Raw genomic sequence first — 15,328 nt, 5'->3', positions numbered from 1 at the left:
GCTTTCCACTGACTCTAAGCTCCAAAATGCCTTTGAGATAATAAAAGGGCAAATGGAACCCAACATAAAAATTTTCTTTGAAAGACAGTAATATTGAGCTCATGTCTGCTATATATATTTACGACAAACATATTTTGCTTCTGGACTACTTCAGACTGAAGCAGAGGCAAATCGTGCTGGAAAAAAATGAAATTCAAACATATAGCTTAGATTATCATTAATTTCCTCATTCTGATACAAACAAAGAACACAAAGAGTAATGATTATAAAAAAATAAATATCCTAGGTAAGTTATTTTAATAATCACAAAATTTATGCTTTGCACCTTGCAAGTTGTAATCTTTCAAAAGGCTAAATGGACCCAAATAGCTTAAATGATGAAGTTTATAAATGCTTTTTTTATGTTTTATTTTGCTCAGTATTTTGATATCCTAGAAAGAAAACTCAAGTTTCTTTTTAAAACATACAGCAACACGATTGTAATTTTTTTACATGCCACAGAAGAGACACAATTAAAAAATTAATTAAAAACAAACAAAACCCCCAACAAAACAAACCAAAAACCTTTGAATAATGAATTTATTATTTTATAGATTCAAGCACTAAAGACTGTCATATGACTGGGAATAGTAAACAAAATTATTTGCTCAAACACATAGTTAAAAAAATGCAAAGTCCTTAATATTTAATTGAAAATCAAATTTTATTTCATAAAATAATACACCTGAAAAGTCATAAAATACCAGTTCAAAAACCAACCAGTTATGAAAATTTACTCAACACTGTCTTTGTAATATTTAAGTCTCAGGCACCCTCCAGTGTCTAGAGAAGAAATTACACAAGTGAGCAAGCATTTGAAGAAAAAAAGCCATGAATAAGTTTTCCTGTCAAGATAGAAGCTCCCTGCATCATTTCCAATAATTGCATATAACCTTCCATCAGTGATATGACACAATATGATGTAAAAAGTACTGTCAACTTCCATTTCCTGGATTTCTATGGGATTTAAGAGGGCTATACTCTCCTTGCTAGTGGAGAGGGATCTCTAAGCACACTACTTAGAAAAATACATTTATAAAAGCATTTCTTACAAAGTCTGGTACTGATAAGTATTCAAGTATTCTACAGGGAATATGATCTCAATGTTTATACAGCTCATTTAAGAGTTTTTTAAGGAGTCAAAATGAAGTTTATTTAGCAGGACCTACACTCATGGTAAGGAGGAGAACAAACAATGCATGGAGAGGTAAAGCCAGATAGAAATACCTTTCCTCCCATTTTATAATTTAATACCACACCAAACAGGAAAGTTGCATGTATACAACCCTTTCTTATAGAAGTTCACTGACTTCATACAAAAAACCCAAACCACTATTTTTTCCATTGGTAACTTTGTTCATTTTAAAAGTAATAAAATCCCAAGATGATTTTTGTACTTGACATTCAAAAGGAAACTTGTGAATACAGGACAGACAAGAATGCCTATTGAACAGACAGTGTTGTAAGTTGATGTTATTAGGTAAATCCACACAAATCTAATGGAAATGGAATGAAAACTGGAAACCAAAACTTTTTCAATTGTGATTATGCATAAACTAACACTTACTGTGGATTTCTCCCTTGCACGCTGTTTGTACTTCACAATCGAACAAAACTTTACATACAATTTAAGTGGTAATGAGATAATGTTTTGAAATACATGTTAAATAACTTGGAAGTGTTACATCTTGATTAAAGAAAACATCTTGACTTCGAAAATCTCTTGTTTTATGTTTGTGTTCAGAATTATGGCTTCAATTATCTTTCCTCATTAGAGAATGATGTAAGAATGCATGTATACTTCTGAATAAGGTCTTCGGGTATACCCTTACCAGCACATGTGCAAAACTGCTAGGGCAACTCTGTACAATCAGACTAGTTAATAATTAATTTGGCTTCAGTTTCATAAGGTTTCATTTTTTCCCCCTCACACTCAAAATCTTGTCTCTTATTTACTATGTAACTTAGTTATGTTAGCTGCAGTCAGAGAAGCAAAAATTTATTACTGGTCATTTAGTAAAAAAATAATATTGGGTCAGTGCTTTAGTTTAGTTCAGAATTTCAGAGAAAACAGCTGATGTCATTTTGCCCTAGTACAGCTGAAGAGATATTTTTAAAAATTGAATGAAATCATAACAATATTGACTGAAAACCTCTTAGAATCAATATTAAGAATATTACAGACAAACCTAGTAAGGGCGATGCAAAAAAGAGGTAGGAAACATTTTGGAAGAGGGTACACAAGATAAATATATTTACACACACACAATTATTATATATACATATGAGTATAAAAATATTACAAACCAGTCACTGCTCCCATTAAACTTATAACTGTGCTTAACTTGACATCTTCCAAATATTTACATTCCCTTCAAAGAGAGCTGACCATAATGTGCAAAACAAAGCACGATATTTCACAAAGTACTATAGGCTTATAAAAGTCACTCCACTCAGATTTTAGCTCTTTCAAAAATTTTTTTGCATGCTTTTAAATAGTAATGTTCTTTTTTGCAATAGCTTCTCTGATCTGACGATCAAGTTCACTTACAATATGGTCTTCATGATTATAGACTCCTGTTCTCAACAGGGTATCCCTCTCTTCTATCAGACGAGACAGGTAATCATCTGTATTCTCATTTAGTTGTCTACCATAAAGACTATCCACTCTACCAGCAGAATTATCTCTAGCATCCTGCGACTTCTTTCTCTCTTCTTCATGTTGTTTTAGCCTGATATTGATAAAATGGAAAGTATTAGAGAATATTAATCCCCACTTTGATTATCTTTGTATTAAGTCTTTAGTTTATCCACTGAACTACTAAGTAAAATAAAAAATCTGTAAAAAGTAAAAAGTGATTCTGTCTCTGGGGAAAACAACTACCACAAAAAGAAATATTAATATAATACCTAAGTATTAATAAAACCTTTTGTATGTGCATACGTAACTATGATACTTGCTATCAAGGCTTCTGCTTGGTAATGTAAACTGTACTCAAATTAAAGGGGCTCAACACACAAAAATAGTCCAGAGAGCTTTTGGAGGATAACATTAGATAAATCTAACATTTTGATGTATTCAAAGTAAGAATAAAATGTGCCTTGTTCTTTTCTTAACACAAAAACAATGAATTGAAGGTTTAGAATAGAAAAAAAGCTTGGTGCCTTAACAAAAAATAAACCAGGTGGTGTTAAACATGGATTTTTCTATACTGCTGTACTGTTGCATTTTACAAACGTGCAATCTTTACCTAAGGGACATTAAACTGTGTTTTTTCTGACAGCCAATTATAATTTTGATTCAATTGAATCTTCTCCTATTTTGAGACTGACAGGAAGAAATGAAGGGAAGGGGACAATTGAAGATGAATCTTACAAATATTTTTTATACCTGTTAAGTTCATTTCTGATATGCTCCAGCTCTTGTCGGTCTGTTTTCCCCAGCTCTTTTTCTTCTGCTGCCAAATAGCGCAACCTCATGTGCTCGAGCTCTTGTTGCTGCTTTTTAAGGTGAGCCATTGCACTTTCTTGTTCTCGCTGTGTGGGAAAGGGTGAAGACATAACTCAGTTGACCATGCCACTACATGTAAAAGTGCTAATTGTAGCAACGGAGCAGAACTTTGGGTACAAAGCCATGACAATTGCATCTCCAGGAATATTAGAAATGTAGGAGTTAACAGAATGTCTTAGCTAGTGATATCTAAAAAGCAGTAAGACCAGTGACTATCACCATCACAGCAAACCTGTCCAGGCTGGATCAACTGCAGCCCAATCACAGATATTTTCCCATTAACAAAATAGCAAAATTATTAACAAAATCTCTTACCAACTCTGGCTTAAGTTGCTAGACATAAAACTTACACTTCTGGAACTGCTCAAGCTACTGAGATTTATTCCTTCACTATATGGTATATGAAATAATTTTTTTTTGAGAAAATAAAAGCTAAATAGCTGCAGGAAACTTTCATCATCAACCCCATCGTGCCTAGTACCAAAGCTTCAGAACTGCTTTTTGAAATTACAATTTGTGGTTAAAAAAATAAACCTCAGAAACAAAATTCTGGCAAGGTGTCCTTTTGCATTTGTATAACACTATGTAACATTTCAGATAACTTACTTTGTGGATTTAGTGAAATCAGTGTATCCATTCTAAAAGTTTGTTTGGGTCTAATTTTTAAACTCTATACAGACAGTAAAAACCTAAGGTTTGAATCCACTACCACTCCATGACATTAAAGTGATTTAGCAAACATGGTCTTCCTTCTACTTGTTTTCCTCCCAGTTATTTCCCATATGACCTTGTGCACTAACTGAGTACAGTCAGTCTTATACCCAGAATAAGACAGAAGACCTCAGGTAGTTAAAAAATAAGACAGAAGGTTACACAAACATCCTGGATCTAGGCATATCGTGAAGTGCAAGTTTATCTTCGTAATTCTGCCATGCTTTCATCTGGAGTGTTTGATTATTAATACAATCAGTATTATATTTATTACGTGGGTAAAAAAAGGTGATTTTTTTTGTTTGATTTGTATGAGCATATTATTTAGATAGTAAATCTCATAATATTTGAAAGACTTTAACCAGGTAGTTTCCTGAATTCCAGCTGCCAACATTTTAAACACTCCCTGTTGATGATCAAAAATGGACAAGAAAAATCTGAATTTCAGAAGAAACTGGTATTGAAAAAAGGCTTTAACTGTTACTGTGAACAGACAACACAACAGAGAAGTACTCAACAAGAAATGAACCCTAAAGGCTCTAAAACCTTTGGTTTTGTACTAAATTCAATACACCAGAGAGCCAAATTAAATGTTGGAACTTCAGTGAGACGTTATAAATCTTGAAGAACATCTTGCTAAAGAGATACATGCTAATAAAAACAGCATAAGCAGGAATTCTGCCAAAGAGTCTACAGCTGATAGATGACTGAAGTATAGAAAAAGCACTTGGTGAAGATAAGGCCATAGTCCTTCCTTCTCCATCAAGAATTCTTTGCAGAAGGACATTCCCACATGAAAGAAACCGTTTTTTAAGTGGGAAAGAGTTGAAAAATACTGTAATAAAACCTGTTCTGCTTTAATCTGAGAATAATCTACAAATACATACAGCAAATATTAAAACAAGTCACTATAGACTGCTGATATTTAGAATTTTTAAGAGTTACAAGGAAATTAAAACAAAAAGTTGTGACACTGACAGGAGGTTAGTCTTATTCCATCACCAAAACTGGTGTTGACTCCACAGGAATAACTATTTCCCATTTTTTATTTTATTCTTTCTTTAAACAGAGGCCTAACAAATACCCAAGAAGTTCCAGCAAAACTAAACTTTCATAATGGCCAAACTGGTTGAAACTATAACTAAACCCAAACCTAACATAGTGTATGGGTACACCATGAAGAATGAATCTAACTTCTATAGAAAAGTCACTCCTCCCCCTAAGTCTTAAAAAACTCAACAAAACACCACACTAAAGAAACCTCCTACCAAACACACAACTAAGCAGTCACAGTGAAAAGTACTCTCAGCAGATTCAGGATTTAGAACACCAGAGAAAGGATAGTGTCAGAGTCCATGTTTCCATGGATCCTCCACAGAGAGTGAAAAGTACAGAGATAGAATTAAAGCCTTTAGAAAAATTAGAATGTATAAAAGCTTTAAATGCACAAAGTAGAAATCTAACCCTTAGCTTTAAGCTCTGCATGCCCTAAGTCCTAGTTCAGTGTAGAAGGACACAGCTTCAGGCTTAGTGATAGAGTATAGACATAACAAAAATAGAGTAGGGTACTGTTTATAATTTTTAGTATGAGTTTTATGTACAACAAGGTAGAACCTTATGCTAGTAAGATAGAGTTTTACGTTAATAGATATGCTATGTGCGTAGGTTTTGACGCTGATTTTCGTAGTTTTACGAACTTTAGAATTGTACCTAGATTGGTTAGTGTGTAGATAAAAAATATGAATATGCATTTTGCAATTTGGGATAAAAAGCCTCAGGGTTAGAGGTGGAGGTATCGATTGATTGATCAATTCGATCCATCGATCCAACCTCCACTCTCTGCAACCTGAGGAACGATCCTTGACAGGGAGCCGAGACGGGATTTTAAGGTATTATACATCGCGGTCCCCGCTCTAAGGGACCTGGGCCCCGGGGTCCCCCCTTTTCCCCTGCAGCACTTGCTACCGGTGCGCTGGTTGGGACAGTCGGGGACTCTGCGTGGGGAGGGACCCCGGGGCCCCACTGCCCTCGCGATCCCCCGGACGGGAACCCTGCACGGCTCGGACCCTCCATCTGCCCTCGCGGTCCCCCGGACGGGAGCTCTGTGCGGTTCGGGATTTCCCGTTGCGTCCGCGTCCCTGTGGCCGAGGGCTCTGTGTGGGTTTGGAATTTCGGGGTCCCTTTTGTTACTACGATCCCTGTGGCTGAGATTCCTGTCTGAAATTTGTGATCGATTCCTCTCTGTTAATGTGATCCCAGCGATTGAAAATGCTGACAGTAATAAGAGGTTGCTTTACCCTGAGGCTGTGAATTATATGCTCTGTCTATAGTTCTATTAGAGCTCTGTTTGTTAGGAATCTTATGCTTTGTTCGCTGTCTCATTTGAGTTGTATGTGTTAAGATTTCTATGCTTTAGTTATTGTCTTGTTCAGACTTTCTTTGCCTAGGTTTGTAACTGGTTGTAGAATAAGGCCGCTCTTAGAACTCTCTGCCTTCAGATATGTGCTTTTGTATAAATAAACTACTTTATTTAGAAATCAAGATGTGGTGAGATCTTTAGAGACTTTATACCCGTACCCAGCCTAGGCAGGATAGCAATTGATGATCTCCACAAGAGCAAGAATGTAACAGCAGAATTCTGCAAGAATCTACTCTTAAACATATTCATAAACCAGGAAATCAATATGGAAGTTTGCTGCTGATACAATGTACCTCAGTGGGGAAAATGCAGGTGTGTAAGGAGTGGGATATTATGGAGACAAAAATGAAAAGGAAACAGTTTGAAAAGGAAACAGATAATAAAGAATACATTCACTTATGTCCATCAAAGACAATAGCCTGAATGCAAATGCTGGCTCATGAATTAACTGATTGACTGAGGGCTGCCGGAGACTATTCAAAGATATCCACGCTGCATTTCTAGATCTTGTGCAACTACTGCCGGTCTCTGTGTTGACCAGACTGATACCTCACATCAGTTCACTAGTTGGGTCTTTCCTACCCAATGAAAAGCATGGCTGAAACTCAGAACTAGGTATATTCCAACTAGAGACATGATTCAAGCTATTAAAAGAATGGAATTTCATCACTTAAGCAATATACTTGAGCATGCAAGGCTCACAGAAAGTTTTGAATGAAGACAGACATTTATGCTTGGAAAAAAATACTACATATAAAGCAGTACTTGTTGAAGTATTTGAAAGAAGAGGCAGAAAGTGGGTTACGTCAGGTTTTTTTCCCCTAAAGACCCAGCAAATATCACAATGGTATTCTCCGGTTCCCAAATATGTAGATAGACAACAGTATGCAGACCGTAAAGCCATATTTCAAGTATAAAACAGGCTACCAAGAAGAATGGAATAAATGGGCTATGAGAAGGAATGGAATTATTGTAACTATTTTGGTACTCGGAATAAAGTTGAGTAGTTTATTTTGCTAAATGCAGGTAGTAAGAAAAAACCCTGAGCATGATCTTGTCTTAAGCAGGTTGCTCAACTAGCTAAACAAAACCAGCTCAACTTCAGTTAGCAGAACAAGTACATAAATTAACAGTCAATCTGATTACCCCAACTACAAATAATCTAGAAGTACAAAGACAAGCTAATATTCACTTCTTTTTGTCCCCATCCAATTTTCTAAGCTAAATCCTTTACAAAGTTACACCAATTAAAATACTGTTATTTCAGAAAAAAAAAAAGTTGCAACTAAGACCTTAATTCAAACATGAGACCTAAAATTTTGAGTATGTCAAATCTCCCTTGTGAAGTCCTATTTAGTCTCAAGAGAGGAGCTGTTGACCTGTACATGTAGAACAAATCCAAAAATTTCTAGTTATCTGTTTTTACAGGTGCGGAATCCAGTAATTCAGTCTGGTGATTAGACTTCTCCTGAGTAGACAAGTAAAGAAACTTAACACAGATATCACTGAAGTAGGTACAGTACACGCTGCATATCCAAGTTGTGGTTTTAAAATAATTTGTCTAGTGCATCCTGGCTTTCCTGTTGACATTATCTACACAGCAGTAAGAGTCTTGAAGGACCTGCAATAAATTATATAAGAATGTCATTTACAGAAAACTGACTCATCCGTAGGAAAACCATCTTGGAGGATGAGACTGACATCTTCCTCTTAGGTGATGTCAAAAATTTTACTCTTTTACGCTAGAGAGGATTTTTAATTGCCATTATCTCTTTAATTAGCATTTCAACTTATGCTGATTTGTAATATGATTAGTTTCAGTCCAATAAATTTTTTTTGCAGATCATGAGATAAGGATTAATTTAGGAAACTCCGTATTCAGCAATTCAGTTTATTCATGCTCTCATTATCTCATTTTAAACTAGAGGTAGTGTCATGGGAAGCGGGAATTTAAGTCTGTCAATTTTGTGTATCTTAATAATTCCGTGAATTAATTTTGAAGGTACACTGTGTAAAAATTGACCAAAAACTAAATACTGCAAAACGAATGCAAAACAGAGTAGAACTTGTTACTAGGACAGCAATACTTTCACATAAACACAAATCATCACACAACTGTGACTACACTGAGCAGAAACCTTCTAATCCAGTCCTTCAGTTGTGAAGTATATTACTCAGATCTATGAGAGAAAATTTTGGAAGTGCTCTTCCACCTGCACTGCAGAAGAAAGGCATAATTGCATGCTGGCCAGAAGCAGCATGTGGGACCATGACATGGTTTCATGATACGCTGACATGTTACTATTTGAGGCAGGGAAGTTCAATGATCCATGCATTTCTGCTGTCCAACAACACGCTCATAATAGCAATCTGAGAGCAAAAAAGGCATCTTAGACTAGATCAAAGGAGACACATAGGTTAGAAGAAGTACATATATTTAATAGAATAATATCTGAAGCTCAAATCATACCAAAAAGAGGATGCACTAGTTCCAGTGCGTTCATATTGATCAGATCTTATTTAACGGATTGGTTCTTTATGCCCTCACTGAGCGAGCTCCTTTCAGGACTTTAAGAATGTCGTTAATAATGTTTAATTAAACCAAGAAAAAGACAGAATTATGAAGAAGCCAAGGAGAGATGAAGGAAAAGCAGGGCTTTTCTGTAGAATCCTTTGTTCAGTTCCATTTGATATTTTTCTCCGGAGAAAAATTCTATCAAAAAAACCCAACAAACACAAAACAAACCAAACCCAGTATCTCTAGTGAGCTCTTTGCTAGGGATAATAGTCCCAAATTTGTAGGGAAGTAAGATTAAACATAGTGTGTGCTAAATTCTTGTTTTCTCAATACAGGAGAAAAACACCTTTATTAGTATATTTTCTCTCCAAGCTAATGTTGGTAAGGAATTTCTTTCAGATAAATGTGATTTAGTATTTAATTTGATTATTAATACAATTGTGATGTAAACATAGCAAATATTTGGCACATACTTATTTGGAGCATTGAGTGAAAATTCCAGATTAATTTAAGTCATTCAAAGTCAAGAATTTTATAGGCGTGCCATGCTATGGCCCTGAATAGCAACACTTAAGCACAACAATATTAAATAAAAAAAATAAAAATCCACATTTGCTGAAGCAAGGTTTCCTACCACTCAGTTCATGACAGTCCAGCTTGGAAAACAGACACTAAAACAAGTGAGAAGAGATTCTCTCATGTTGGATCTTGTGGGTAATTTACATTACACACTTCATAGTCTGTTATTTTCAAATGTCTTTCCTAACATTAGTCTTTGACTTCTTTAAAAAGTCTGTCATAACAATTTGTAGGGTACATAACAGAAAACTTGTTCTATGTATACCATTCATAGCAGAGCAAGAGAACCCATTTCCTAATAATCCATCAATATGAGAAGATGGCAAAGGATTTACAACAGTTTGATAAGGGAGACATGCAGACTTTAAATTAATTTATATACAATTTTGTTATAATATGTTGGGGGACCATAAAAAGACTATATTTTGTTATGGAGAGAGAGAAGGATGGATTTCTTATTCATCTCAGTGATCAAACTGGTGTCACTTCAGACACTCAGGTATTAAATCCACTTTTTCCATGACAATGTAACAATCTACTGAGCAATGAGCACTCTTCTTTTTTAAATAGAGAAGGAAGATATCTCTACTGTATAGTAGGACTTGAAATGTAGCAGAATTTATTGTGAGATGTTTCAAAGTAAAAACCAATATCAATAAAACACTTCTGCACATTTACTTTACACATAAAACTAAGTCCTACATTTCTAATTCCCCTTGTAACATCTTAATTTTATTCTGTGTATACTGAAAATTTAAGTTTTAATTGAATACTTTGTATTATTCAAGTGTATCACAGTGCACACAAGTTTAAATATACACACTGCATGCTGAAAATTCTCAGTCAAGACTTTCTGGTTAACTTTCCAAACTTTACTCATATAATATATCCTAAAATAAGGAATATTTCAGATTTATTCCCAACTGCTTATTCTGGACAGCCAAGCTATTTTAAATCTCAATTAGAAGTACTAGAATTTTTGTTTCTAAACATTTTTAAATTTCATTTAAGTTAACACTCCAGAATCATCAGCTGCTGGACTAAAGGCAACTTTGTGAATAGAATATAAAACCCACCAGAAACTCAGAACACTTGGAAATATTTTACACTTGCACCATCTTTCAGTCGTCAGTCACAATCCCACAGCAAGGCAAGAACAGATGAATCAAGAATATCATACGCAAGAATATCGAGAATTATCTCTGTGATATGTATTAGTTGGTCCAAGTACTTTTTCCTGCACTACTTTCTCAGCACTGCTAATCCTGCTACTCCTCTTGCTCCTTTTTCTTCAGCCCCTCACCTGCCTCCTTCAATAAAACTCATCACCGATATTCCTTTTGCTTATTAATTTACTATTTTGCCATTCTCCTTCACAAACAAATCCATACCAAACAAGTCCGCATTCTAGTTATCAGATAATTTACTTTGAGGTTTTACTAATTTTCTTCACTAGTTTTCATCTCTAATGTAGTGCTTGAGAAATGGAATACTGTTTTAGAAGCTTGTACAGTGGAAATCTTAATCACATTTTGAAATCTATGATATTACAGAAATATCAGCATTTAATAAAAATTAACTGCTAATAAAAAACATCAAAATTTGAATTATAATCAGATCATTAAAGAATCCCTGTATGCCACCAGGTGCTTTAGTTAAGAGGCTCTTCAGTCAAGGAAACACAATCTTTATTTTGCCATAGCTGCCTATAAATCCAAAAGGGAGATGTAAACATACATACACTAGACTAAACAATGGCTAAATAGCAGCCACTATTCACTCTCCCACTCATACATACCATGCAAGTCTGTGGGAAAAACTTACGATTGAAGCTAAGGAACTCAAGTAAAGTTTTCTGAAAATAACCCAGAGCTGACAAGTCAGTAGGAGGGCCTGGATGGTTTCAAGACACAGTTTTTAACCAAGATTTAGACTTCCAACTGTGGGGGTTTTTTTGTGTGTGTGTGTATGTGTGCCTTTTCACTTTTTTTAACAAAGATTTACATCCTACCCTTGGCTAAATTACTTATAAATTAATCAAATTAATTACTGCATGGATAAGCAAGATACTGGACAAGACAGAATGAAATGTCAGCCAGCCAATATGGTCTATGCTCTTTTAAACAAACACCTCAGTGCTGGTTTTAACAGGTCTGTAGGATACAAACACATTAGAAAACTTATAAAAATACTTCTTCCAGAACACTGGATCCACATATATTTTGAGATTTTGACTATTTAGATTAAATCTAACTGAAATTATCAGCTTCTGAAAATGACATTTCTATCAGTTTCGATTTTTGTTTTGATATAATGTTTCTTGCACCCAGACAGTTATTTGACATATAATTTCTGTGTAAGCATGAATGAAATTCCATGTAAATAGTTGGGATACTCCCTAGAAATAATGCTCACATAAATAAAAAAATATGTAAATCTCATTTGTGTAGTATTAGAATCACCCAATCAGCAAACATTGAAATAGTTTTTGAAATCTCCACAAATGATAACATATATGTGGGTGCACAGGTATGTAGCTAATTTGATGACATTTTTGTCTCTCTAAAAGTTGAATAGGGCTATAACAAATGAAATATTAATACAGACTTTTACTGAGTAACAGAGGAGAGAAAAGTAAGCTAGGTGAAGTCTGTTGTCACTCAGTTTTACAAATTGTTTAAATTTAACTAACTTCTGTATTTTCTAAGTACAGGTAAATATGATGTATGTGTGCCTTTGTGTACTTCATTAAAACTGGCACTGTGTTTAGCATTCAAAATCCTACACATGGAGAAGCTTAGATCATATTCTATTAACAGTCCCATACTTTAAGTTATGTGCTGCATCTCTCACATTCTGCAAAATATAAAACTCTCCCAGATGTGCGCTAAGAACTGGTTCCAAAATAAAAGAAAACTTTTTAATTAAGGAAACATTGACTTTTATGGTTGCAAATCAGAAGAGCATTTTACTAAATGCTTAGCCTGTAGATTATGCTTCTTTAATTCACAAATTGACTGCACCAGGTCACCTTTAAGTAATGGAAATCTCTGTTTAAACATTTTTTTGGCAATGGGCACAAAGCATTAGATCTCATTTCCAAGACTTACCAGCTGGGTTTTGTCATTAACATTTATTAACAATCTAAGATACGGCTTTCAGCGTCTAATCCTCACTACACAAATGTTTTGTATAGTTCTCTAGAGAGCTTTGGTGTGACAAATTACTGGCACAGATTAGAGCCCTGTGACTATTCACCAGAGGCAATGCAAAATTAACATGGTACTAATCCAATTCAAACAAGAAATTGGTCAGACTATGTACAATTGCACAAGTCATCTGAACTAAAGCAAATCTAGAACTCCTTAAGCTACAGTTTCCAAATTTATATTTAAAACACAGATTTATCAGATTTGCTTTAACTTTTATTTGGCCCTTTAGAGTCACTTAAAACCTTTATCAATAGACTAAGCATATACAGATGAAGCACAGGGGTATACAAACCACAAGAAACTACTTTGGAAGGGTTTGTTCTGTTGTAGAAGTTTCAGGCAGCATAATTCACTGTACATGCCAACTTATTTCACAGTTCAGACTTTCATCAAGAGGTTCAGCTGCAACCATCAACATATATTAATTAATTTAGATCATCAGGTCTGTGGTGATGAAATTTTTAAGAAGACCCTGATAGTGATATACATTAGGGTTAGTGTGGCAAGAGACAATCTTTGCTTTTATGCTACAGAAATTTTAAAACATGAGAAAAAAAAAATATTGGCTGAATATTTCATGACTGCTGAAGAAATCTTAATTAGAGGGATAAGATTTATATTCTTCCTCCTATCACCTTCTTAAGCATAGGTGTTTCACAAATAGGAGGTGACTCCTTTTATCACTCGTTGAAAAAGATAGAATTCAAAGACTGCAAATGAAGGTTAGTTTTAACTTACTAATAACAATTATGGTGTGCATTGACTCTTTTCAAACAGAAATACAGATTAAAGAAGCATTATAATTAGAAGAGCATGGGCTTAACTTCCTACTCTCCAAAACCTAAATATTCTCAGTAGAAATGAAGTAGATACCATAATCTGTAAGGAAACCCAACAGTGGTGCTCAAGGTGGAAGTAGGTGTGAATATACGCAATAAAAACCTTTTCTTAAACTTGAATTCTGAAGCTTAGTGTTCATGTGTTCATGTCAAAGTTTGTTCATAAATCAATTGGGATTAATGATTTACTAATTTGTGTGTCAGGGCCAGTGGAAATGCTATCCATTCTTAAGTACATCGTTTAGCTAATATTTACAGGAATTCATTAAAGACAGATGATGACAAAACACACCATGTAATATAGATTCAACAAGGATGAAGCTGCTACTACTGCAAGTTTAAACAGAGTAATTTCAAGTCAAAAATATGTAACTGTATCTATATAGATGCCACACACACACAAGAGCTCTGTTAAAACCTAGCAGTCAAATCACACCTTTATACTTCATTCACTATACAATTAAAATACAAAACAGTTACTAGGACTGTTACGGACTGAGATGGTTGGGATTGTGGCAAAACATTTCCCTGGAAGTGCTGATGCAAATTATTTGGAATTAAACCTTTTTTTTAATTATTTTTATTTTTAAATTTTTTTTTTGTAACACATGTGCTTTTAACTATATCACCCTTCTTGCAGGTCTGAGCCTTGGCTGTTCCTGAGTTCAAAGTCAAACACAAGCCAGTTTTGCTGTTCTCATTTGTGTTAAAAGCATAGCTGAGAACTTTACTTTACAAAAACAAACACTAATAACATGAAAACAGTAGTTAACAATAATCCTAGTATCTTCCAGCATGACAATAACTTGGTTGTCTCATATGACCAGAGAAAACCTGCATACCTGTTTTAACCTTGCAAGTTCTTTCAAAGCCCTTGTCCACTGTTGTTTGTAGTGGAGCTTTGACTTGGTAGCTGACTCTAACTTTCTTTCAAGTTCAACCTAAAAGCAATTAAAATCATATCAGCTGAAGCAATAACAGCAGTAACGATCACTGAAAGATGTATATATACAAAGGGTCTGGTTTAAGAAAAGTGTTTATGTAACGTAATATACAACATCATCTAAAGCTGTTATACAATATAATATAAATATTATGGCACAAGAACATTTTCTTGTTTAAAATATAACCTTATTTTTATTGGATAGCCGTCTACACAAAAAGAAAAAGATTCGTTTTTAGCACTAAATCTGCTGATGTAACCTTTAAATTTAAGATTCTCAAATCAGCCATCCCCTCATGCCTTTTTGATTCAATGTAAGGTTATAAACACTAATTTAACAAAAAATGCTGATGGATAAATCTCTCTTTAAAAGGTACACAGATTTTTTGTTTGCTGATGAAAGATACATCCTACACTCTTTTCTCTGGAATACCCATCTGCTCAAACCATTCTTTAAAATCCCTATTATCTAGTGTGAACCTTTGATCTTACTAACTAAATAAATCTTTAAAAGTTTTAGCCACTAAATAATTCATTTTACTATCTGTGCAAAAAGA

At 34.5% G+C, this 15,328-nt stretch overlaps 1 protein-coding gene across 2 annotated transcripts in view; it reads right to left on the bottom strand.

The window, feature by feature from the left end:
* Positions 1-684: 684 nt before the first annotated feature.
* Positions 685-15,328, bottom strand: part of CEP120 (centrosomal protein 120) — a 40,464-nt gene continuing 25,820 nt past the window's right edge. Inside the window, exons 19-21 of one of the 2 annotated variants that reach the window (XM_063422900.1) lie at positions 14,671-14,769; positions 3,431-3,576; positions 685-2,771 (exon numbers count right to left, since the gene is read on the bottom strand). In XM_063422900.1, coding sequence (XP_063278970.1) covers positions 2,531-2,771; positions 3,431-3,576; positions 14,671-14,769 — 486 coding nt within the window. In that variant the 3' untranslated portion in view covers positions 685-2,530. The remainder of the gene's footprint in view (positions 2,772-3,430; positions 3,577-14,670; positions 14,770-15,328) is intronic. The other variant, XM_063422901.1, reaches the window with a different exon arrangement.

The sequence above is a fragment of the Prinia subflava genome, chromosome Z (assembly GCF_021018805.1).
Source record: "Prinia subflava isolate CZ2003 ecotype Zambia chromosome Z, Cam_Psub_1.2, whole genome shotgun sequence".
NCBI classification, from domain to species: Eukaryota; Metazoa; Chordata; class Aves; order Passeriformes; family Cisticolidae; genus Prinia; species Prinia subflava.
This window is presented reverse-complemented; position numbering and strand designations above follow the sequence as displayed.